The 26,565-nt window shown below is 53.4% G+C and overlaps 1 protein-coding gene across 4 annotated transcripts in view; it reads left to right on the forward strand.

Annotated features, from left to right (window-relative positions):
* MYT1L (myelin transcription factor 1 like) overlaps positions 1-26,565 on the forward strand; it is a 145,982-nt gene that overhangs the window by 21,913 nt on the left and 97,504 nt on the right. For all 4 annotated transcript variants that reach the window (XM_047098342.1, XM_047098344.1, XM_047098343.1 and 1 more), the window contains exon 4: positions 9,076-9,428. In XM_047098342.1, coding sequence (XP_046954298.1) covers positions 9,076-9,428 — 353 coding nt within the window. The remainder of the gene's footprint in view (positions 1-9,075; positions 9,429-26,565) is intronic.

Consider the following 26,565-nt stretch of genomic DNA (forward strand, 5'->3'; position numbering starts at 1 on the left):
TAAACTTTAACAAAGAAAAGAAAAGAAAAGAAAAGAAAAGAAAAGAAAAGAAAAAGCAGCCAATTATAAAAAATAAAAACAAAATAAAATTACATAGGTAGGACAGAGCCATATTTTTTAAGTTTTTTAAAATTAAGTAGGGGAGCCAAGATGGCTCAGTTGATTAAGCATCTGACTCTTGATTTCAGCTCAGGTCGTGATCTCGCGGTTTGTGGGAACAGGCACTTTGTCGGGCTCTGTGCTGACAGTGTGGAGCCTGCTTGTGATTCTCTCTGTCTCTCTCTACCTCTCCCCCATTCACTCACTCTCTGTCTCTGTCTCTCTCTCTCTCTCTCAAAATAAATAAACTTAAATTGAGTAGACAATGTCCAAGTTCCAGAAAGAGTTGAACACACTTGTTAGCTCGGGCCGCCTTGCAGACCTCACTAAAACAGTGGCCAAGAGTCTGGTTCTTAAAGGCAAAAGGACACTGGGAAAAATAATGGGAAAGGAGAAACAGCACCAGAATTTTGGAGCAAAGGAGCAGAGAGTTGAGTACTGTGAGATCTAGCAGACGCCCGGCCCCTAACAACAGGTGAACCTCAGGTGGCCCTGACGAAACCTGAACCCTGGAATCCTCTAGAACTCCAGAATTGATGGCACCAGGCATGGCTGGACGTGTTGACAATGGACCTGACAGCGGGGAAACTGGTCTTATGCGTGGGTAGAAGCAGCCACCCCAATGTGCCGCTCCGGGCCCGGAGCCGATGAGCCAACTCTTCACCCCCGAGACCTGACCAGCTTAAAAAACTGTTCTCTGGAGAGAATGAAGTGCAAAGTTTGTCACCGAGGTCACCGGTCGCTGCCACGGGGTCACTGTCTGCTGGGGGGAGGGCTGCGTGGGCATCTGTGCACGGAGTGCCGAGACCCTGGAGTCTCCACACTGGATTCCCAGCACGTCGCCTGCCGGGGAGGAACGGCCGCATCCTGCCGGACCACCTGAGGAAGCAACCTGGTCCAGCCGCACCCGAGACCCGCAGTCAGCGAAGTCCTGCCCCACCTGTGGGGGACGTCCAAGGACCAGGCACGGGGGAAAGCCTCTAAAATGAAACAGCACAACAGAAGAAACAACCCGGAGAAAATAGAGAAAATCTTCCCTGCAAAGGTGTAATATTCTCAAACAGGAAGATGAGAAACCAATTAGGACCTCAAAGAAACTCAGAAAAATGAAAGATAGCAAGAAATAGAACTCAAGAGAAGGACTGGAAGCAAAGTTGAAGGAACTGTCCAGTTAGAAGGACAAAACCCTGGGGGAAAACAGAGAAAAGATAAGACAACACGAGATTTGGCTCCGGAAGCACAGAACCAGAGAAAACAGTAAGGATAAAATAGCGCTGGAGGTAAGTAAAAAATTTCCCTGAACGGACTCCAGAGCAGCGCGTGGCCCGGAACGTGGGAATGTATCCCCCGCCAGAGAAACTGGCAAAGACTCTCAGAAGCCCAGCTTCATACAGAGGATCAAAACTCATAACAGAACTGGACTTCTTGACCGGCTCTCAAGGAACTAGGTCGCAAGGAAGAAAACGGCAGACGTACCGAGGAAAATGCCACATGACCTAGAATTGCATTCCCGGGCGGACCATCGGTTGCGGGCAGCACACAGACACCTGCACACGTGCCAGGGTCTCACACGTGTCCCTTTCTCATGCCTCCTCTGTGAGCTCCTGGACCATGTGCTGCACCCACGCGAGACAGCAGAGGACAGAGATGTTGGGTCCAGAAGCAGGGGAGCCAGCACAGGTGAGGGGAGGGCGTCCCCAGCACCGGTGGAGGGAAGGGCGTCCTCGGGAGGAGGCTGCTGGGGCTCCCAGGGGGACAGAGGTCTAGGGACAGACACTTAGAGCAGGCTAGACAAGTCCAGGACAGCTTCCTCCAGGGTGAGGTGGGGGGTTCCTAACGGAGTGCAATGTGTGCAGAGTTGACCCCCCGAAGGAGAGTTTGGGCATCGAGAGTGAGAAGTAGGGACACGTGTGACCCGTACTGTCTGCGTTTTTGCGCATCTGCGGCTGTCCACACGCCTCTCCATGTACATGGCCTGAACTCTTCCATCCGTGTGGGTGTGGCCCATCCTTCCCAGGTGCCTGTCTGTCTGTCTCCTGCCCCACAGCCCGTCCGGTCCATCAGGCAACTCTCTGCTCACGTCCTGTGAAGTTGGGGACTGTGTCCGTGCTGCTCAGTGAAACATTTTCGGAACAAATGCACAAAGGAGCCACTCTGTCTAATTCATTCAGCAAAACGTATTTTTTGCTCACCGTGTGATAGACATTAGAGGAACAGGTGTGTGATTGTTTTAATGGATCCTGACCACAGCCCCATAAGAAAGTGGGACAGGGTTTCTTGGTCCTTAGAGACCAGAAAGGCAACATGTGGGGACAAGGCACTCTCAAGTACTTTGTTCAATGTTATTCAGCCGTGTGACCTGCAGAAGATGCCTCACGATCTCCGTCCCACAAAAAGGGAATTATAATCATTTCTATCCCGTCGTCATGTACCGTCGCCATGAGCGCTTAGCGGGCTCATTTTTGTGAAGATGTTAAAAAACAGCAGGTAAGGGCTCTGTGAGTCGTGCCGTATTCGCCAAGCTGGGATTTGAACTCAGGGCTCCAGAATCATGTGCAAATATTACTTACATGATTCCAAAATAAGTATTTTAGCCCTGACACAACCGAGGCCATTCAGGCAATACAAGAAAGGTGTCACCCGTGAAACAGCGATCATACACAGCGACCGTGCGTCTGTGAAGCGGCTGTGGCTTCGCGAGCCTCCCCTCGATGTTGGGAGACGTGATCTTCCTGCCCAAGTCCTTCCTCTCTCATCAGAGGCCATGCGACAGGGCCGGAGCAGGAACACGCCGCCAAGCCCATTTTCCAGTTACTGAGACCTGACCTTCTGTTTATATTAAAATCAGATAAATGAAAACACCAAGCAAGAGGCCACTGAAAGCCCCACAGAAACCAGCCCTGAGAGCTTGTAACACACAACATTTTAAATGTAAGTGTTCACTGCGGCCAGGTAACCAATTTGCTAGAATAACGTGACAGGAAAGACTCAAGATGGCTTACGTCAAGCTAACAGCAAAGGATCGTAAGAGCTGCACTGGCGGAGACGCTCCGGGCATACGTGAGCGGCACAGCGAGGCTCGCAGGACGTGGGGGCCCCGGGAAACTCACCGCTAACGGCACACGGTTCTTCCCTCTGCAACTTCAAGGCCTTCGGCGGGGCTCAAACACATGAGCTACCATCACCCTGAGTCACCACATTACTAGTGCTTTGAGGGTTCGACTGTGGGGAGAAAACCAGAAAAGCATCCGTCGCCATCTCCAAAGGTTGTGATTCTGTAAAGTAGGATTGGACGCAGGAGATACAGAGCCTGTCGACACCCCGCAGACGGGGATCTGGCGTCCAGGGTCACTGTTAGCTGCGCCTGCCAGAGCGCGCAGGGAGCTCTGCTTTGAGGCGTCTGCAGGCATCGCTGGGATCTCCACCCGGATCGGCCTTGCCCCTCATAGACGGATCCATCTGATTTTGCTACAGTGACACCGAACACATTCCCTTGAGCGACTGGAGAAGAATGAGCTTTCTTGACGTTGGAGTTCTGGGATCTTGAGCTACCTCCCAAAGCTCAGCCCTTCCTGCCCCGTCCTGCTCTGTTTCCCTGCAGTAGCCAGTGGCCACTATTCACTCAACAAACACCTGATGAACACCTACTGTGTCCCAGATGGCCGTCACGGATCTGTCCACTGAATTTTTTCTGTGGTGATGGAAACCACCAATATGGCAGCCACTACCCACCTGTGGCCACTGGACCCTTAAAATGTGAGCAGTGTGGCCGGGGAGTCCATTTTTTTTATTTTCTTTAATGCTAATTAAATAGCTGCAGATGACTATGGGCTACTATATCGGATACTGCAGCCCTGAATAAAACAATCAATTAAACACAGGACATTTTCTCAGTGTCGTGAAGGAGAACCCATAATCACACTAGTACGTGATAAGTGCTTTCATTTTTTCTTTTGAGAGACAGGAAGAGAGGAAGAGAGAGAGAAAGGCAGAGAGAGATAGAGAAAGGCAGAGAGAGAGAGAGAGGCAGAGAGAGAGAGAAAAAGGCAGAGAGAGAGGAAGAGAGAGAGAGAGGAAGACAGAGAGAGAGGAAGAGAGCACAAGCAGAGGAGGGGCAGACAGAGAGAGACAGAGAAGCCCAAGCAGGTTCCACACCCAGCACAGAGCCCGACTTGGGGTTCGATCTCACCAACCATGAGATCATGACCTGAGCTAAAATCAAGTCAGACATTTAATCAGCTGAGCCAACCAGGGGCCCCAGTAAGTGCTTTCATTTTTAATAAATGGAGGAGACCATGGTTTGTTCATTCAACCAATATTCCGTGACCACCGTCAGCAGCAAGCTTCCGCTGGCCAGCATGGGAAATACACAGCTGGTGGAGGCCCACCTGTCCTATTGAGGAACAGAATCGGGGACCAAAGCAACAACATGAACCCCACAGTCAGCTGAGCTCGGGCCCTCCCGCGTGTGGCGATGTGGAGGAAGGGCCGGCCGTGCACCTGCTGCGTTCACGTAACTGGCGCTTCACCTCGGCGTCAGCTTCTCAGTTACCCCCAGGACTCCACCGTTGATCCCGTTTGGTGTCCACAATCTGGAGACATTCCAGGACTGTGGTTTCTGCTGTCTTCTTAGAAAGACTCGCATGGCTGATAGGCATGAGCCCGGGTGAATGGAGCACAACACGGCTGTGGAACAAGCTCACTTCCACAGCACCTGCCGGGTAGAGGAGGGCAGCACCTGCCCTTCCTGTGCGTGCAGACTCTCTCTTTCGGTGGAGGGATATTCCAAGCCACTGGGTCCCATAGGCCGGGCATCTGGGCCACCTGCTTCTGCCTGATGCATGAGTGAAATCTGTCTTATGGGCTGGGACTTTGCTCTCACCTTGAAAGTGGGCACTTAGGGAACGGGGCAACGGAATGTGTTTGCGGTAAGCGTGATTTTGACCTACGGTTCATGCTAATGGACGGAGGAAAAGGCTTTGAGCATCGAGCCATGTGAATTAGCAGAAGGCACCGGACGTTTGAGGCCAGCTAATTCCAACAGTCAGGAATTTAGTTGAAACGGTTTCAAAAATGTATCACAAGGAACTAAATAGTAGATGAGCAGACCACAATGAGAAGGAAATCCTTCAGGAAGTTTGAGCAATAAAAACTATAGAACAGCAAAGGGACGGGCAACCCCCTCATTGCACAGATAGGTAAACGGAGGCCCAGCCAGAGTCCAGGAGCCCATCCAGGCGTTAACAAAGCCGAGACAGGAACACGGGGCTCCGGACGTGCTGTTCTCTCCACGTCACCTCCCTGACGGCACCGAGGCTGTCTGCGCAATGTGTCACACGCTGACACCAGAGCCCGCTGTGTGAGGCACAGGTGTGATGGGGCACAAATGTGGCCGACTCCCTCCTCCTTCTCATTATGCCCTGACGCCCCCACCCCCACGCTTCCCACTGTCTATCCTCTGCGATTTTTCTACTCTTCCTCCTTTTCTCTCCTCCACTGCCCCGCTGGCCACCCCGCAGGGCTCTAAAGGAGAGGGGGCCACGGTGGGCACTGGCAGATGGGTGCCTGGCCGTGGTTCCGTTGTCACCACTGCACCTGCAGGGGTAATGGGGCAGACGTGTGAGGAGGAGCTGTCCTGAGGGCCAGATGGCCCCCTCGGGGTGGAGCCCCCGACCTCCAGCTCAGACCCCACACTTTCAGGTGTCCTCTTGGCCAGACTCGCCACCTCCCACAACCCCAGGGGCCCGTCTGGGCAGAGCCAAGGCCAGTTGTGTCCGCTTCTAACCGCAGCATCCGTTTTAAGGATAACACCCACTTGCCCGCTCTGAACGTTGCTGCCCTACCATTTAAGGTCTGAGCAGCAGGCAGGCCCCCAGGAGATCTGAGGCGGGTAGGTGTGTGTGGACGGGCGGGGGACAGGGCACGAAGCCCGGCCGCAGTGCTGGCTCACCCCACCTGAAGGAGTCCCCACCGCCAGCTGGAGCGGAACATTGTGGGTGGCTTCGCTGAACAGCACAGACGGCCGGTTTTACGTCACTTCCTAGCAATCCGGATGAACCTGAGATGGTCAGAGACGGTCAGAGAGAGGCCTGGTGCCCTGTGCGGGTAGCACTGGTGCAGAACAGAGCTCCCTCACGGGCAGGTGACAACGGTCGTTACGCTCCGGAACATCGTGGGCCAACCTGGCACGAGCACCTACCGCTGATCCTTTATCTGGACAAACAGACCGGACCCATGAGTGAGTCTCCCGACTGCCATCCCCGAGAAGCCTGGCTGGTGTGGAGCTCGGGCTGGACGCACTGTCAGGGGGTCGTTGGGCACGAGGAGGTGGACAGCAAGGTGGGGGCGGCTGGGCCTGTGTGTCTGAGGCCACTGACCCGGTCTCCCGGTCCATGGAAAGAGTCGCACGAAAGAAAGCTCAGAAATCTGTTTCATTTTAGAAATGCTACAGAGACCAATATATGTTCTCTTCAGGTTTTTTTCGGGTTATAAGTATTATTCTTGCTTTGATTATTATGTTCTAAGAGATGCTTAGTTTCAAAAGGCAGATGACCAATCGTGCTGGGATTCTGGGGTTGGTGGAGCCTTGGCGATCACCCAGTGGCCCTCGCTTTACCGATGAAGAAAGAAAGGGACATCCACGCTGGAAAGGGGACTGACTGCGGTCACACACTTGGATAGGAATGAAGTCCTTCCGTTCTGGGAGCCAGTGCATGCCAGCGACCTCCAGGGCCCCCGATGAATGGCGTTGTCTTTACTAGAGTTATGAGATGCACCCAAGCAACCAGAAGAAATAATTCTCCAGGAAACAGTGTCAGGGCCACCCCTTCGCTCATGCCGTTCGTCCAGATGGTCTGGGGACTGTTGACGGTAGTGACAAACAGCACAACAGTAAGTGTCCAAAACACAGAGGGACATGCCTGCTGAGCACCCAATTCCTGAGTAAGAATAAAAATCGCCATGATAATCAACAGCAGGCACCAACTATGAGTACTGCGTGTGTGCCCAGCACTGACCTCTCTACAGAAGTGACCCTTCCAGCCCCAAAGCAAGTGTGTGAGATGTGCACTTACAGCTGGGGACCCTGGAGTACAACATCAAATGTCTCCCCAGCCCCTCGCTCTGTGACACCTCCCACAAGCCGTTCACACACATGATCTTCCAGACACAGTGCATCCTGTCTGCCCATCCCACCCCTCAACCATGGACCTAAGTCTCGCCGCGGGGAGGGACGGTGCCTATCAGGGACTTGTGTGTCCAGCAGAGGCTCTGGGGACCCTCATCGGACATCAGGTCAGCACGGTGACTGCCTCGCCTTCCCCTTCCTTCCCCCTCCTGGACGGGTCCCCAGGCCGGTCTGCCCCTTCCTAAACCTTGCCAGACACAATCCTACTGGCCCCACCATTGCACACTCTAAACCCTGTGTTTGGTTTTTGTTTCCATTTTCTGCACGGATCATGCTCTTCGTTGTGTTCACGTCTTTGCGAAGTCTCTGGGTTTTTTTAATGTTTATTTATTTTTGAGAGAGAGAGAGAGACATAGAATGAGTGGGAGAGGGGCAGAGAGAGAGGGAGACACAGAATGTGAAGCAGGATCCGGGCTCTGAGCTGTCAGCACAGAGCCCGATGCGGGGCTCAAACCCACGGACGGTGAGATCATGACCTAAGCCGAAGTCAGACGCCCAACCGATTGAGCCCCCCAAATGCCCCACAAAGTCTCTGTTTTGCCTGAAATATGTTTCCATAGCTTCATGCAATCTTCAAGCCTAGCCCCAGCCTCATTTGTCTGGAGCATGACCAAGCTCCCTTGACCCCCTGACCCTCTCGACGGGACGCCCTCAACATGCACTTATCATAGCATTTATCACACATCACCTATCCACTCAACGGCCCTTTACTGTGTGCCCGTGACATGCCATGTGTTTGGCACACATGTCACCTGTGCTGAGTGGCTCCAACACAGTCTTCCTCACCGGTCCATATCTATGCCTCTCCCCTCTGAATCCGCCAGGGCCCAGCACCAGCCCCAAGGATCCTCCCCAAATAAGCATGTACTGGATGGTCCATGAGAGACTGGATACTTCTCATCTCAGGTCTAAACGTAAGCCTATCATAGTGCTCCCAAAGCATTCAGTCAGCACCAGAGACCACACGTCTTATTTTCGACAAATGGAATAGGTGCCCACAACATCCGTGCTCTGTGCCTCTCCCCCTTATTCCTGCGGCGTATCGTGGGGTCTCCAGGAAGATAAGAACCGTAATAGCAAAGTCACTTTGGAAAGTTGCCCTCTATGGAACACAGGTCCTGGTCCGGGGGTCTTGCCCAAGTTTGGACTGATTTCAGCAGGGTTTAGGGATGGCTGCCTACAACACTGACTTTTGTCCATAACGTTGGGACTGACAATGTTCTTCATCAATTTAAACTGTGCGGCTGTTCTCACCAGCAGGCATTTGTGGCTCATCTTCTATGAGTAGCTCGTTAGCTTACAGATACCATTTTGTCGGCAGCATCTACAGATACAAACACATCCAAAGCTTTCTCACAACACATATATTGTCATATTTCACAGAAGAGGGGATATGTGAATATACTGTGCATGAACTAATTCTTCTCATGAAACACATCATACGTAATGTGTATCTGGCAAGATGTTTAAGAAAGAGAATTTGTGCGGTCGACTGTCGATTGTGAGGGGTGTCACAAACCGTCCTCCTGAGCACCATGGGGTGTGCATCCCTACGTGATGGCCGGGACAAGGGGCTGGGAGGTGGCATGTGTGTGTGGTGACTAGGTGCCTGGAGCTCTGTCGCCGTTGCAGCATTGGCACCGAGGCTGTGCACACGCAGGAGCGTGTGCAAGACCCTGCCCGCGCCTGTGTGGGTGGCACTCACACTAAGCCCTAGCTCTCTCGCAGGGCACCCATGCTCTAACCTCCAAAGATAGTGACACAGGTCTTCTCTCTCTGTCTCTACACAGCGTGTATGGCTGCCCCTTGGCTAAAAAAAGAAAAACGCAGGATAAGCAGCCCCAAGAGCCTGCTCCCAAGCGGAAACCATTCGCCGTGAAAGCCGACAGCTCCTCGGTGGACGAGTGTTATGAGAGCGAGGGCTCGGAGGACGTGGATGACAAGGAGGAGGACGAGGAGGAGTACTCGGAGGACGAGGACGAGCGCAGGGAGGAGGACGAGGAGGATGAGGAAGGCGACCGAGAGGAGGAGGAGGAGCTAGAGGAGGAGGAGGACGATGACGACGAGGATGGGGAGGACGTGGAGGACGAGGAGGAGGATGACGAGGAGGAGGAGGAGGACGACGAGGAGGAGGACGAGAATGGTAATCTTTAAAATAGTAGTGACGCGTCCGGTGGTGATGGGGGCCAGTGTGTCATTGGGGAGGCGCAGGTGCAGGTGCAGGTGGAGGCGCAGGTGGAGGCGCAGGCGCAGGTGGAGGGGCAGGTGCAGGTGGAGGCGCAGGCGCAGGTGGAGTCGCAGGCGCAGGTGGAGGGGCAGGCGCAGGTGGAGGCTCAGGCGCAGGTGGAGGCACAGGCGCAGGTGGAGGGGCAGGCGCAGGTGGAGGCGCAGGCGCAGGTGGAGTCGCAGGCGCAGGTGGAGGCGCAGGCGCAGGTGGAGTCGCAGGTGCAGGTGGAGGGGCAGGCGCAGGTGGAGGCTCAGGCGCAGGTGGAGGCGCAGGCGCAGGTGGAGGGGCAGGCGCAGGTGGAGGCGCAGGCGCAGGTGGAGGCGCAGGCGCAGGTGGAGGCGCAGGCGCAGGTGGAGGGGCAGGCGCAGGTGGAGTCGCAGGCGCAGGTGGAGTCGCAGGCGCAGGTGGAGGGGCAGGCGCAGGTGGAGGCGCAGGCGCAGGTGGAGGCGCAGGCGCAGGTGGAGGCGCAGGCGCAGGTGGAGGGGCAGGCGCAGGTGGAGGCGCAGGCGCAGGTGGAGGCTCAGGCGCAGGTGGAGGGGCAGGCGCAGGTGGAGTCGCAGGCGCAGGTGGAGGGGCAGGCGCAGGTGGAGGGGCAGGCGCAGGTGGAGTCGCAGGTGCAGGTGGAGGGGCAGGCGCAGGTGGAGGGGCAGGCACAGGTGGAGTCGCAGGTGCAGGTGGAGGGGCAGGCGCAGGTGGAGGCTCAGGCGCAGGTGGAGTCGCAGGTGCAGGTGGAGGCGCAGGCGCAGGTGGAGGGGCAGGCGCAGGTGGAGGCTCAGGCGCAGGTGGAGGGGCAGGCGCAGGTGGAGTCGCAGGTGCAGGTGGAGGGGCAGGCGCAGGTGGAGGCGCAGGTGCAGGTGGAGGCGCAGGCGCAGGTGGAGGGGCAGGCGCAGGTGGAGGGGCAGGCGCAGGTGGAGTCGCAGGTGCAGGTGGAGGGGCAGGCGCAGGTGGAGGCTCAGGCGCAGGTGGAGTCGCAGGCGCAGGTGGAGGCGCAGGCGCAGGTGGAGGGGCAGGCGCAGGTGGAGGCGCAGGCGCAGGTGGAGTCGCAGGCGCAGGTGGAGGCGCAGGCGCAGGTGGAGTCGCAGGTGCAGGTGGAGGGGCAGGCGCAGGTGGAGGCACAGGTGGAGTCGCAGGTGCAGGTGGAGTCGCAGGTGCAGGTGGAGGCTCAGGCGCAGGTGGAGGGGCAGGTGCAGGTGGAGGCGCAGGTGGAGGCGCAGGTGGAGGCGCAGGTGCAGGTGGAGGGGCAGGTGGAGGCGCAGGCGCAGGTGGAGGCGCAGGTGCAGGTGGAGGCGCAGGTGGAGGCGCAGGTGGAGGCTCAGGCGCAGGTGGAGGGGCAGGTGCAGGTGGAGGCGCAGGTGGAGGCGCAGGTGGAGGCGCAGGTGCAGGTGGAGGGGCAGGTGGAGGCGCAGGTGGAGGCGCAGGTGCAGGTGGAGGCTCAGGCGCAGGTGGAGGGGCAGGTGCAGGTGGAGGCGCAGGTGGAGGCGCAGGTGCAGGTGGAGGCGCAGGTGGAGGCGCAGGTGTAGGCGGAGGCGCAGGTGGAGGCGCAGGTGCAGGCGGAGGCGCAGGTGTAGGCGCAGGCGCTGGTGGAGGCACAGGTGCAGGTGGAGGCGCAGGTGGAGGCGCAGGCGCAGGTGGAGGCTCAGGCGCAGGTGGAGGCGCAGGTGCAGGTGGAGGCGCAGGTGGAGGCGCAGGTGCAGGTGGAGGCGCAGGTGGAGGCGCAGGTGTAGGCGGAGGCGCAGGTGGAGGCGCAGGTGCAGGCGGAGGCGCAGGTGTAGGCGCAGGCGCTGGTGGAGGCACAGGTGCAGGTGGAGGCGCAGGTGGAGGCGCAGGCGCAGGTGGAGGCGCAGGCGCAGGTGCAGGCGGAGGCGCAGGTGGAGGCGCAGGTGCAGGTGGAGGCGCAGGTGGAGGCCCAGGTGCAGGTGGAGGGGCAGGTGGAGGCGCAGGCACAGGTGGAGGCGCAGGTGCAGGTGAAGGCGCAGGCGGAGGCACAGGCGCAGGTAGAGGCGCAGGTGCAGGTGGAGGCGCAGGTGGAGGCGCAGGCGCAGGTGGAGGCGCAGGTGGAGGCGCAGGTGCAGGTGGAGGCGCTGGTGCAGGTGGAGGCGCTGGTGCAGGCCCCGGCACAGGCACAGACAGAGATACAGTTCCAGGCACAGGTGCAGGCACAGGTGAAGCTGCAGATACAGGCGCGGGAGCAAGTGCTCAGGACTCACTCCCGATTGCTCGCCTGCTGAGTCTGCCTGGTCAAGGCTGAGAGAAACAACCACTCCCGTGTCGTTACCCTGGTTCTAAAGAATCCCTTTCCATTTCCTGCTAGATGGTAGCTGCCGACTCCCCCGAGCTACGGTTCAGAGAGCCCGTGACTGACATGTGCCGTGGCCTTTACGGTGCGCACGCTTGATTAACTTGTCTTGGCTCCCTCGTCCGGGAACCTAGGGCGGCGCACCCCGTCTCCATCCGGCATCTTCTTGGATGCCCTTCCCAGCACGTAGTGACAGTAGCCCCACCGTTGCCGGGAAGGCTCACCCGCTTGCCTTCCCAGCAGCTGGAAGCTTTGCAAGACCCTCTAGGGCGCCAGCTGCCGGAGTCAGGCTTGTCTGCTGATCACCGAGGCTTTACCTTTCGTCACGGGCCAGGGTGGGAATAGATACCGCTGAGCTGAAATAGTTGATCGATCCGTCATCTGCTTCGCATCTGAGACCCGTGTCTCTGACCTGAGGTGTCCGGCTCCCGTGAGACGTACCTGAAAAGGCGCAGCGCACGGGGCGCTGAACGTGTTTCGGGCGACGAATTTAAGTGCTTTTGCTTTTATACCCAATTTTCTGTCAGGGTCAGACTCAAACTATGACATCAAAGATAATCATTTTATAAAACTCATTTCTTTTCCAGAAAAAAGTAAGCTTCTGAAGAATGTAGATACATACAGTCTTCATTGGCCTAGAGTTTGACTCAGAGAAATGCCAAACGTGTTTAAAAGTAAAGGGGGTGTCTTCTCTTACGCTTCTTCCTTGGGATCAAAGCTCCTCAAAACTCTGAATTCGGGGGGAGCAAATTTCTCGGTATAGTGGACCGCTGGACAGCCAGTGTGGGGAGCTGTCTCAGGCCAGGGGGGTGTGAGCCCGTTGTTGTTAATCCCACGTGGCGGACAGAAATTCACGCTCCCCCTTCAGAAGGAACAGTCTGTTCCGGGAAACCTGGATTTTAGGAAGTAATCCTCAATTGTTCCAGGTACATAGACACGCGAACATGTCCATGTATGCCTGTGTGCACACATGTGCACACACACACGCACACACACACTGCAACGTGGGCTCCCAGACTGTTGCTCCTGTTGTGGCATCACAGAGCAGGCGTGGAGACGGTCCAAGCAGGCGCATCGGGACACACACACATGCCGGCAGCAGCCCCGCCGTGCCCACGCCCCAGTGTCACTGACCTGACGACCAGGGCTGCGTGCGGAGGATGACAGACAGGGGCTCCATGTAACACAGTGTGTGGGACGTTGGAAAATAGATGAATTTGGCAAATTGCTTATGGACGCTGTAGGGAACGTGTGCAGTTTGGGGCGAAATCCTTATCTGCTGAAGCTGGTGAATGGTTTGTAACTTGACTGTGGCTTCTCATAAAGATGGTGCACAGCCCCGCTCTTCCTTGTGCCCAGGCTGCGCTGCCCGGCGCCAGGCATCAGTGTCCGAGGTACGGCTGTTGTGTGTGACAGGGTCGGGCAGGAGAGGTTCGCACATGTGCGGTTAGCCAAGGGTCTGAACCAGATTTTAGGTCCTGTCTTCGTTTGCTACAATGAAACTTTCAATTCTAGCTTACTTAGGGTCATTTTTTAAACAATCTACTTTTAAAAGTACAAAGTGACATATTCTGAAAGAGTAGAGCCTTACTGGAATAGCTTTAGAATGTGACTAGATGGAGTTTTTTTTTAATTACTATTCTAACTTGAATGCCTAGAACATAACTGTTTTTTAAAAAGTGAGATAGTAGGTCAAAACTAGTGACATTGTTCTAGAAAAGGTCAAGTAAGTGGGCATAATAAATGGATGTATGATGGAGACACGAAATGAACAGCCGCATGAGTATATCGCAGCCCCAGAGTGGTTAACTGCACAACCCACCTAGCACGGTGACTGGCACCCTCGTGTTCAGCAAACATCAAGTCCGAATCTGAAGCATACAAGGAATTGGCTTCTGGAAAGCAAATGCCCATTAAGAGGATAAATAATCAATTTTTGGATTCATAGATTCAGAATTCATATTCAGCATCCAGCTCCCCAGCTAAGCACCTTCTAGAATCATCTATGTGTAAACTGCAAAGGAATCCCCTGGAACCACTAAAGAAGGGTTTGGCCACAGTGAAGCGTTACGAGATCGTTAGACTATCCGCTTCGTTGTAAGACAAATACTTCCGATGAACTGAGTGTTCTCGGCAGTAAAGTGTAACAACCCACCCCCTCTCAGATGGGCTCTCCCACAAATCCTCGGTCCCGAGGAGTCGCCCCGACCAAACCGTGATGGTCCACATGAAGGACCTTCCACTGTGGTTCTGACCACTGCTGGTTCTCTGCAGGAAAGCACCAAACGCTTTGCTCGATTTCTGAGCCAAGCCAGAGTATCTTTCCTGAGAAATCCCTTTAGATGCCTGATATCTAGAGACGGCTTCACCGAGATTCTCTATTATACAGTTTAAGTCTCCGTTGGAGGACGCACCCCCATAATACATGGTCCAAGACTCCGGTTAGCCAGGTGCTTTGCTGAGCAAGCACTCATTTTACATGATCAAACTCTGAGCTATGTTTAATTCAGTGAAACAGGACTCTGAAAGGCATATGTCTGTCAACTTCCTGTTTTCATGTCCTCACTTACCAAATACATTCTGTTTTACCTTGCTGGTAAATTTAATGCCAAAATCGCTGTCGACATACGTGAGCTCCTGCCATGATAACAACATCTCTACCATAAGAAACACAGTCCGAGCACAGGGCATCCCACATTGTATGCCTTTGTCCACTCCTTGAATGGATTTGGCAGAAATCATACATTTGTGAAAAGCTAGGAACAGGGTGTACCTTTTTTGTCTGGTGACCAGAGTTCTGGGTCACCATCTTGAAGTCAACCTTTCATGTCCCATGCTTTACTGGGTGACCATTATATCCCCGAGCGGTCAGCATATTCCCTCCAAGGCGGATTGTGCCTTTATCTCAGCAAATAGAAGCACAGACAGTGACTTAAGTTAACAGAGAAGCAAAGCACTCATGCCATAGTGAGAGGAGAACATTCCAGACGGTGCCAGGAGGCTGGTTCACACATGAGCACGTCCACAAGTAGCAGACCACCATCTAACGTGAAGAAAGCAGGGCACCATGATGGGGCCACATGGACCAAACGGGCTGATGTTAGCCCTGTGAGCAGGTGCAAAGTCTCCATCTCTCCCAGTGGGATGCCACTATGCATTCATCCAGTGTGGCAATCCCATCTCTATTATAAGCTGCATTGTGCCCTCTGAGAGATTTTGTTTTAGCTAAAATAAACGCATATCAACCCCACATTATTACAGAGGAGCCCATTGTCCATAAAGGACCATCATTTATAACTCGGGAATTAGATATCTGTTTTAATCCAAGGAGCCTCTGGCACTGTAGTTACGTATGAACAAAATCTTGCCTCTAAGGTACACCTCCAGCGGGTGTGTTAACATACAGGGTTGTGTTGGATCTTCAGTGATTACGTGAGACAGGTAGATACCATTTCACTGTCGTGCTCCCTGGAAAGTGAGACTCAGAAAGATTCGACGATTTCCAGTAAGTGGTGGGTACGCAGTCCGATTCTCCTGAGGTGTTCTCTTACCAGGGGCTCATGTTCTTTCTATCACTTGTTGCTTGTTTGAACAACAGGAAAGAATATCTGAGTCATTCATTTCAGATTACATTAAATTCAGATTTGATTAATCAAAATTATATTTTGTCCAGGTGGCCTGGTCTTTGCATGGAGAATTTTATGTTCACAATACATTGTAATGGTCTAATCTGCATTCGTTAAATGAACGCCCCCTTGTTATACTAGAAGTAAGAAAGTTATTGTTCAGGGGTCATAGATTTTTCTCATAGCAGATTTTGCAGATCTTGGGGTAAATATCTTTTCAGACTCTTATGATTTGGGAAATGTAGATCAAATGGTCATTTAATGCCCAACAAGTTAACGGTTTTTTTTCATAGGTCACCCTACTAAAAAGAACACAGCTTTAAAGAATAAACACACACATATGTGTGTGTACAGTCAATGTGTGCATATGTGTATCCTTAGGAGTTCATATGGATCTGCCCATGGGGAAGAACGTAGCGATTTGCTTCCAAGACTAGAGAGAACTTTCGCATTCACGGCCGTCTCCAACACAACCGTCTCATAACATTCTGTTTCTTAAATACATTTGTAAGTAAATAGAGTCCTTTCTGTGCTACTCTTGGTTGAATCTTGGGATTGCCTTGGACAATTCACCTCTGAGGGACGATTCACTTGGCCACTGGATCGGATGGTACAGACCGCAAATGCCTTCCTGCCGTGAGGGTGGTCTGGCTCCCAAAGCCCCTCTTCTGCACGTGGTTGGCTACAGATGGGTCGTGGCGGTCCCGAGAGCTCACAGCCAGGGAGGAACCGGGTGGTTTGGAGGGAGTGTGAGTAATGGTGGTGAGAACCTCCTGGGTGTGCGATTGATCGCTGCAGGCAAGGGGAAGCAAGCGGACCACGTGCAGAATGACTGTGTCAGGTGCACAGCTGACCAGGGTGCTTGCACGTGGTTCTCCTCTGGCCTCTGCTCAGATCGCCACGCCGCACTGGTGGTCAGAGCCTTTCACGTCTGGCTCTGGACTGTTCCCACCACCCTCACGTGAAACTGTCCTGCACACAGTTGAGCTGTTAACAGAGCATTCTATGCAATAACTCCACTTTCTTCGAAGGGAATCCAAAGCAAAACCCACCCTATATAAATTCCTCCTCGAAGAAACATTGTTTTTTAATTGCAAAGTCTCCAAGGTATTTTCTCTTTCAAACAGGATCATGCACTAGGCCCCACATTGTTAGAACATCGTGACAATTTGCAATAGACGGGCTTGAATTTCTCTAAGACAAAGGCAGAAGGAAGGTGATGAGGGGTCTATATTGTGGCCGCTGAGTTCCCCAAACTCCCTTCAGGAGGCTGTTCTCATATTGATTAGCCAATTATCCTCTTACATCGTTCTCGGGGAAATGTCCCTGATGAGGAAGCAAGTTGAAATACAGACAGACTGTGAAAATCAGAATTAGCAAACCAGTTTTCCACTGCAGTCAGCAGAAAAAGCAATGAGTTCTGAGACCAACATAGAAACAAAGATGATGTGTTTAGTATGCAAGGTTTCAACTCGAGAACGGCTGTGGACAGAGCTGGGAGAAAGAATATGATGATTTTATATCATCTTAAAAATTAATCTTTCTCTCCATCCTTGAAAGCCTTATTTTAGGAGGCTTCCCACGCAGGTATACGGGAGGGTGTGGCTCTGTAACTTGGAAATGAGTGAGCACAGAGTTAGACATTTGCAGGTAGAAGTCGGTGACAAAAATTAAACTTCCCTCATTCAAGCTAATTTTGCACAAGTATAAAATATAACTAGGGCTTATATTTCATGAATTTGCAGACAAGTAAATCCCAACCACAAATCTTGCTGAGGTTGTAACGTCATGTATGTTTAAGATGCCAGCAACATGCGTGACGTACTGGGGAAAAACCTGTCTTTACATAGTAAGGAGGAATAAAAGATATGAGCCAACAGACTTAATAGGTTTTCATTCGGTTTGTTTTAAGGTCCACTTGAAGAAATCGCCAGCATATTTGTTTTGTCTTATTAACATAAGTTTTATTACAAACGCCAGTTTTTCAAAGCGTAGAAAAGAGCCCAGGGGGTGAGGGGTGTTTTCTAGCCCTGGTGACCCTATCGCACCAGGCAGGTCACTGCCCCCACTGGCTGTCAGCGGGCCTTCCGAGGATTCGGGGGCTGACGCTGGCCCATCACTCACCTTGCTATCTCGTCTGGAAGCAGAGAGAAGGTGCAGTCCTGAGAGGGCAAGCAGCTCAGAGCTACACGCAGCAGCTGGGCCCCAGGGACGCTCTCGGGCTCGTCCATGATTCTGCGCCCCAGGTCCCGGCTGTGGGTAGCAAGCCTACTGTGCCTATCAGGACTGTGTTAATGTGAGGGACTCCCGGCACGGTGACAGCCTCTTACAAAAAATCGTATGTGCTTTCCCTACATCCAGACGTGCATGGGGTCCCCTGAGTGCATCCGTGAAAAATTATAAATTACGATTCTTTACAAATGGCAGAATTAGAAGTCGCGTGCTGAGGTGGAGCCTTAAAGATTTGGCCCAAAACAACAAAACTTCCAGACGCTGAAGATTGTGGAACTTAGGTCCCTGGAAAGCTGTCGTGCCGTTTGCCAAGGGCCTTTACAAACAGACCAGATTATTTCCATCCAGTGGGGATTAACCATGGTTGAGTAGGAACAGAGAACAGGGACTCTCAGGTTCCGTCCCAATCAAACCTTCCAATTGGAACAGTACCTTTAAGTTTCCAGCCCATTCTGTAAAATTTAGAAACTCTGTGAGCTCTGTGTGTGTGTGTGTGTGTGTGTGTCAATGAGCATGAGAGAGACAGAGACAGAGAGGGAGAGAGGGGAGAGAGTGTGGTTAATATGTGTCAGTCTGTCTCAGTCTGGGAGATACTGACTTCTTATAGTTGCTTCTCTGGTGGGGAGGGGCCGATAGGACTACCTTATTTTTAAGCCGAAATTTAGATAAGCCAGATACCCAAAATGTCGTCAGGTAGAAAGGCCCTCAAAGCGTCATTCTTCCATTTTCCACTCTCTCAGATCCTCAGGAACAACCACTCTAAAAAAGAAACCTACCTCACGATTTCTACAAGTTATGTGAGTTGGGTCCCTCGTGAAAACTTATTTTTCCTTCAGTTTATCTCACTTAGCTTAATGGGAATTTTCCAATCATGGTTTCACTTGCAGTATAGACAAGATTTAGGGGCACCAGTTGGTTGAATGTCCAACTCTTATTTTTGGCTCAGGTCATGATCCCAGGGTTGTGGGATCGAGTCCTGCATCAGGCTCTGCACTGAGCATGCAGCCTGCTTAAAACTCTCTCTCTCCACCACCCCCCCCCCACCGCTCATACTTGCTTTCTCCTCTCTCTCAAATAAAAAAATTTAAAAAAAGAACGGACAGCATTCAGAATTAATGAGACAGCCATAGTCCTCAGACAATTTGTAATGATTTTTAATGGGTGCTTTGACCTGTGTTCCCACCCCTCCCGCCTGCCAGCACGTGGGGCGGCTTCGCCGTCTAACGCAAGATCCAACACGAGACCTCAGGTGCGACCCGGGACTTCCAAATTCTCTGACAGGCAGGATGAGGGGCAGAGCCCACAGCAGACAGGTTGAGGGCCCCAGGGCCAGCCCTGTGATGATCGGGAGAGGGGTCTGCCCACCAGCTCTGCTTTTCCTCACTGACTTCATTCACTGGGTGACAAACGTTCTTGGAGCCCCGTCTATATTCCAGGCCCCATTGCACGCACTGGAGGTTTGCTCGCAAAAATCACAAGCCTAGCGCTGGCCCCCGGGAGTCAGGGCGACAAGCAGTGAACGCTTCTCGGGCTTCGTGCCCAGGACCAGAGTATCCATCACAATCCAGGGTCCAGGGCTCACGGAGCCGCTGCAAGGCCTGCAGACCCATCAGAACTGGTCCGCGCATACACGGTGATCGGCCAGTAGATGGTTCGTGTAAAATTTGTGTTATGTAAGTATGTGTATAAATTAGATACACACGTATACGCAGGCACACCTCCGAGATATTGTGGGTTCCATTCCAGACCACTAAAATAAAGCGAGCCCAGGGACCCATGTGGCTTCCCGGTACAGGTACAAGTTGTGTCTACACCGCACGGTAGTCTGCTAAGTGTCCAAGAGCAGCATCTCTAAACAAACAAAGGACACACCTCAGTTAAGAAATACCTTGTTGCTAAAACTCGCTAGCTGTCATCTGTGCTTCTAAATCACCATAACAAACATAATAATGACCCAAAAAAGGTTGGAATATTGCGAGAATTACCCAAATGTGACAGAGACAGGAAGTGAGCGAATGCTGTTGGGACAGTGGTGCTGACGGAGGTACCCGACACACGCTGGCCGCGGATCTGTAAAACCCGCAGTATCTGCGATAAAGGGAAGCCCAAGAAAACGAGGTGTGCCCGTGCGCATGCTGCGAAGATGGAAATCAGAGCTCAGCTCCCGCTGACTCTCCGTGTTCTGACCCTGTGCTGCCAACATGGCAGCCCGTAGCCAAACATGGTTATTTATGTGTGCATAAGTCAAATTTACTAAGTATGAAATTAAATTAATTAAATGGCAAAATGTTAAAAACGTGCTTCCTGGGTCCCAGCAGCCTGCGCGCTGGCCGCTCGTCCTCGGGGCCCATCCCGTGACCTGTCTCCTCTCCTCCAATCTTGGCGCAAACTCAGCTTCACAGGGTCTCTGCTGACTGTGCACCTAAGGCACGCCGCGCCCTGGCCCCGTCTGCCCCTGGGAGGCCTCGTTCCTCTTCATCCCACAGACCCCGACCCGACACCATGGCCCACACTTACCTCCCCTGCGGTGTCACTTTCAGGCCGCCAGGACTAGGCTCTGGTCCCTTGTTCCGCGCTACAAAGTGCTCGATAAGTAGCTGCTGAATGAGTCACTAAGCAACACAGGTCTGTGTCCCCCAGGCCCCGAGTACCAGTACTTCCAAATCCCCACCAGAGTCGGCACCACCTGGTCACCCTTAGGTTGTGCCTCGGACATCTGTGGGGGCACAGGAAATGCTTGTCATTCAGTCCCAAGGAAAGCTTGAGGGCAGTGACAGGAGCCAAGGTCAGTAAACCTAGACACTCATAACCTGACGGGGAGCCTGCACGTGTTCACGAAGGGGAGGAGCCAAGAGCGCGTGGCACCCCAGCCGGCAGGCGGCAGGCACGACCTAACCGGGTGCAGGAGGCATCTGCTCCCGCTGCTCAGAGCGGACCGACCGCGAAGACAAAAGCAACGGACGGCGGCAAACACCAAGGCGCAGAGCCAATGTACAGACGTTCATGGGGATGAGGCCACGGCCCAGAAACAGCCCCAGAAGGAAAACACGCAGTTCGGAAAAAAAGGGCTGGAAATACACATTTTGGTTGATGGCAGGTAGTTCACCGAAATCATCTCACCGGTGATTAGCACCAACTGGAACAGAGAAACCGCTGTCTGGAGGAACCCAGAGTGAAGCCCAGTCAGACGGGGCCCCTCGAAAGTGCCCAAGATTCCTAGGAGGCTCCATCCGTGACCCAGACCAGAAGCGTCGGTCCACTTCTCCCCCTGCAGCTCACAGGTGAGGAAGCGCGCCAGGCCAGCAAGGACGAGGCCATCTTGGGGGGACCCCCCGCCCCCTGAGCTCTGGGACTCGTGAGCAGCCCCCCGCTGGGGGCGCACGAGAGCAGGTCCCCTCTGGGACCCGTGAGCAGCCCCCCGCTGGGGGCGCGCGAGAGCAGGTCCCCTCTGGGACCCGTGAGCAGCCCTCCGCTGGGGGCGCATGAGAGCAGGTCCCCTCTGGGACCCGTGAGCAGCCCCCCGCTGGGGGCGCACGAGAGCAGGTCCCCTCTGGGACCCGTGAGCAGCCCTCCGCTGGGACCCGTGAGCAGCCCCCCGCTGGGGGCGCGCGAGAGCAGGTCCCCTCTGGGACCCGTGAGCAGCCCTCCGCTGGGACCCGTGAGCAGCCCCCCGCTGGGGGCGCGCGAGAGCAGGTCCCCTCTGGGACCCGTGAGCAGCCCCCCGCTGGGGGCGCACGAGAGCAGGTCCCCTCTGGGACCCGTGAGCAGCCCTCCGCTGGGGGCGCACGAGAGCAGGTCCCCCAGACAGGCCACACAGAGCACCAGAGCCTGAGACCGCACTGGCCAGCACCAGCCTCCCACAGTAGAAACAACCAAAACCCAACCCAAAAACTCAGCGGGAACTGCCGATTCCCACGTGGGCCTGGGGCCACCCTGCTTCGTTTACACAGTGCGGGAAGATCATTTGGGGCATGCAGTATCTACTTTCCTTAGTTAAAAGCAAAATCCAACTACTTCTAAATATTTTTTCACAATCAACTGGGAAATCGAACATCAGATTTCAGTGACTCACTTGAAACGTTTAATTGAAAGAGACTGAGTATTTCATTAGTCCGTATGAACAAATTCAAACACATCCTCATCCTCATCATGGCCACAGAGTTGGTGGGTACGTGGCTGTGGCCGGCACCTCATGCCACCCACAGCAGCATTAGCCGCCCGGGGACGGGTCCTATGCCCGTGTCACGTTCACGTGCGTATCTGGTGCTTGAAGTTTCGGGACCGCAGACAGCTGGTTATGGTAGACAAACGTCTCGTCATTTGGAAGAGAAAGGAAAAAACAAGGCAAAGTAGAATCAGACCATATCTGCATCTGCTGAGCAAAAGAGAAGCGAATTAATTACGGAAACATAGAGGGCTCTTTCGGCGACCTGGGGGGTGGGGGGGGGGGGCCTGGAGAGCCAGCGTGCAGCTCTGTCCTGAGATGGCCCTACACCCTCCCAGCCCCTGGGAAGAATGGAGGACGCTCAGGAGTCAGAGCTTCCCTTAGGAGCCGTGAATTCAGTGCCCACCCCCTCCCCCCCAGCCTAGAGTCTGTGACCCTTCCGACCACCGGTTGAAGCCCGGGAGCTGGGGGCTCCTCGTGAGTCATTGTGCCGTCCAGCTGGGGGGGCCCGCTGTGCCTTCACCAGCCTGCTCACCTACCCGCGCAGACTCGTGGGGGCCAGGAGTCACCTTTCCCACTGGAAGCAGCGACAAGTCTTCTCTTGGATCTTCTTATCTCCTGGGAACTGATCTTTGAGATTAGCCCATTAGTTAACCCCCAGAATCTCTGCAAGTTCTGGAGAGTTAAGGAAGTGTCATGGGTGGGGCAGGAAGCCCTGGTGACCTTGGACGAAGGACTCGCTGCCCAAAGACACGTGGCTGCAAACAGGCCACCTCAACTCCCTGGACTCACCCACGCGTCTTCACACAGGAGAGTCTTGATGGAGTTGTACCTGGAACGCTCTCCCACACGAACGTTCTGCGATCCTAAGAATGCAGCCTCGGGGCTCCAGAAGACTGGGCATCCCTCACCATACTCACACTGACAAGGGTCATGACAGCGCATCTCCGCTTGGATAATTTTAGCCTCTAATAATTGCTGTCACTGTGAATATGAGCAGACCTAGCCTAAAAGTTCCCCATAAATAAGACAAACAACATCGCTGAGTAACTGTGATTAGAAAACGCAACAGCTGAGTCTAGAGGGTGACGAACGGGGGTCTCCTGGCTCTCAACTCAGACATTCCCCTCTCATCCCTGTGGAACAAGGGACTCCGGGGGCCCCTCTTTGTCAGGACAGAGCGTGATGCCTTGGGGAGGGTGCCGGGGGCCCGGACCAGCTCCTAGGCAGGTGGGAGACTTCTCTACCTCAGAGGGAAAGACGCCACATTTGTCCCAGAGCAGATCCGGAGTATTTGACAAGGATGAAGGCAGAGGGATGTGAACTCAGGTCACTGTACCTGGGCTCAGGGAGGGGCTGCAGAGGTCACAGGGAAGGAGAGGGTCGTCACCGTCAGAGCAACCAGGCGGTCTCCGTCTGCCCGTGGCCCTGCCCAGCCCCCCAATGGCCTCACCAGGGCGTCCACTACCTTCCCACCTGCTCCAGTCCCCTCGTGCTCTGTAGGAACATGACCTCATGACTCCGGCGGCCTCCTGAGCATCAGTCCAGGATTCCCCTAATTTCCCAGCCTCCTCTGCCTGTCTGAAAGGGTGTAACTCGTTGGCCAGGCCCCAGGACATGGCAGGTTGAGGAAGCTGACGATTCGTGTCTGTAATCAAAAAGAAACACCCATCTAATGCTGCAACAATGCACTTCATTACCTGAGACCCTTTGGGGGGGCGCTCCCCGACCACATCTCCTATGACCTGGAAAAGTCTAGAGCAATTCCTGCTTTGAAGTAGTATCTCTCATTTCTCGTTGTTCTTCTGGGTTCTTTCTTTCTTTTTTTTTTTTTTTTCATCAGTTGTGTACTTGCTTGCCCATAGTTTATTTGAATGTCTAGAAACAACAATAGTAACACAATCAGGACTAGATCTTGAATTGGGTCTCAATCTAGATTGTGTCTCAATCGTATTTTTTTAGCAACAACGCACTAAAAAAACAAATAGCACTTGTAATTATAAAGTTGTAATCCCCAGAGTTCTAACCACATCAAATTATAGTCATCAAGGTGGAAAAGAAATGCCCTGTGGTTTTAAGAATTTGGGTGGGTTTTTTTGTTGTGTTTTCAAATTGTAACTATTGAGTATAAATTGTTTATAACAATCTGACTCAAAGGAGATAAAATTCACACCCACAACATTTCAGGACACCCACGTAGAAACCGAAAGGGCCCTTGGGCCCAGCCAGAGTGGCCTCTGCATTCTGGGCCCGGACTCCACCCTGGAAGTGGCTGGGCCAGGCCTCCCTCACCTATGCCCCACTGTGACAAGTCCGACCCCACCCCAGGGGAGGACGCCAGCGCTGACACCCACCTGCTGTGGCTCCGACTCGTGTCCGTTACTTCACAGCTCTGCTGGGCCCACGATCGCAGCAGAAAACCACAAAAAGGAAACTGAGGTCCTCGGGTCTCCTCCTGAAACCCCCATCTATATAGTTATGGTCTTTTACTTAGCATGTGAACCCATACTTTAATATGATTTTCAGGTAAAACCCTTTTCTTCAGCACACATTGTCCCTGTCTGACAGAACGTGGGTTGCGTGAAGAACTAGTCCAGCGGACTCCTGAAGTCCCTGCAGTGGGACGTTCAGTGTGTGGACTGTTGTTGGTGCCACGCGGTTAACCCCGGATCGGCACCGAAAACACTCGCCCTTTCTTCATACCTGCTTTCACCTGTGACCCATTTCATTATTCGCCTCAGCACAACGTAAGTAGAGCAAATTGCCTGAAAACACAAAACCAGAGATAGAATTCTGTAAATGACTTTGAATCCTGGAGGAGGCTGGTGCGTGGAGGATATTTAGAGCCTGCTTGGTGACGGGTGCACTGACTGTCCCCCTCCACTAGTCCACATAATGAAGAGCAGACTTTATTGCACATATGCTTCCAAACAGTTAAATGCCAGTAACTTGAGAAATTCCATTAACCTGCAAGGATCTGTGGCCACTGGCACCATTGCACCAGCCATCGCCACCTTTACTGATGGCGGTCACGCAATCTCAGACGACGCCGAGCACGGTGGCCCGGAGGAAGAGCTGCGCTCTGCCGTTGGCCGGGTAGCCAGGCGCCGACGCGGGTTCCCTTGCCTGTTTCCAGCCAGGCACCTGCCTGGGCTCCTTCCCCGGGTGGGGGGCAGAGGGGCAGCCGCAAGCTCAGAAATGCAGCGAAAACGATTTCCTTCTCGGGACAAATGAATTGAAGATAATCCTACGGTTTACAGTGTGAAGAATTAACTGAAGTTCCCTACAACTACAGCGTGATAGGAAGGTGCAGAGGTCATACCCATGGACCGCTGGCATGTTCTGGGCAGCCTCTCTCGTGGGTGTAGAAAGAGCCAGGCGGTGACAGGGGCATTCTGTTTCCGTGGTTGCTCCCTCCATCGTTTCCTCCTCCCCAAGCTCTTGAGGGTGATGGGATGTGTTTCACAAGAAGTTCAGAGAAAATCACAAAAATAATAAGTCTCACCTGATGCGGTCTCTCTTCGGACTCAGCTTGGAAAATGCCCCAAGATGTTGCCTGTGCTTCCGTGTTTTCAAACGTTATGTATAGATTCATGTCACGGTCAGTCCCTCGCGGGCACAGCAGTGCTGGGCTCCAGGTGGCCAGTCACGGTGCCACGGAGACGCAGCGGCCGCCTGGAGGCCTGCTTCTCCAATCACGGCCCGGGAACCTAACACGCAGTGTGTAAATTGAGAGGTGAATATAACTTTTATATTTGCAAGAATTCTGTAGAACAGGGTCGCCTTCAACTCGTATCACCTTGAACCCTGGGCCAAGGGCACGGTGCATGATCCTTCCACAGTCTTCCCGACTGTACTCACTGGGTCAGGTTTCTGTCCTCTTGCCGCTCTTTGGGAATACATGTATCTCTGTACTAAAGAAAAGTATTTGTAGGAACTATCCAGAAAAGAGACGATATTTGTTTTATACAATTAGTGACGCTCTATGACTAAGGTACGGCAAGTCTGACTTGCTGATGTTTAGAAAGATGTGTTAGATTTTTAAAAATGTGTTGATTTGCTATTGATATGTTGGTGCCCAGACCTCTTTTACCAACAAAAGTCTTTTCTGAGGGAACAGCATGAAATCCATAAAGGAGGCCCCCGGGGACACCCTGACTCAGCTGTTAGCGAACAGGTATTTTCTCCTAATTTCCTCAGTGCATCGATAAACTTGAACAATCCTTCTTTGTTTTTTTAATCAAAGAAACAAAAAGCAGGTGTGAAAGTGGCATGGAGGTAACAAAGTCCAGTCTGAGGGCTGGGGGGGAGGGGCTCTTTAGAATCCACACATACCGTTACCTGTATTTGCAATATACCTGCCAGCAATTACGCAGCCCGGTGGAGACAGATGCGCGTCCCAAACATTCCTTGAGCGTTAAACAGGATACATTTCGGGTGAAACATAGGGCTTTTATGTAATTTTTAACATGGCCTTCTTTCAGCAGATTTTCCTAAATGCTTTTTTGCGATTGAACATAATGCTCATTCGGGTGTTATTTCTAGCAGCTCACCAAAATTCTCCTGAGGCTGGGAGGCAGGCCAACGCAGGGGTGCACTGGTCACATTAAATGACACATCGTACGGGCCACGGTGGCACCAACTGACCTCAGTCCTGCATTTCATGGGCGTTTGGTCACTGCACACTCCTCCCCCTCTCTCTCAATCCTGCTGAGACACGCATGCGGGAACCAC

This window comes from Lynx rufus, unplaced genomic scaffold (genome assembly GCF_022079265.1).
Source record: "Lynx rufus isolate CCGP_SWC_20201006 ecotype Redwood Valley unplaced genomic scaffold, mLynRuf1.p SCAF_47, whole genome shotgun sequence".
In the NCBI taxonomy this organism is placed as follows: domain Eukaryota; kingdom Metazoa; phylum Chordata; class Mammalia; order Carnivora; family Felidae; genus Lynx; species Lynx rufus.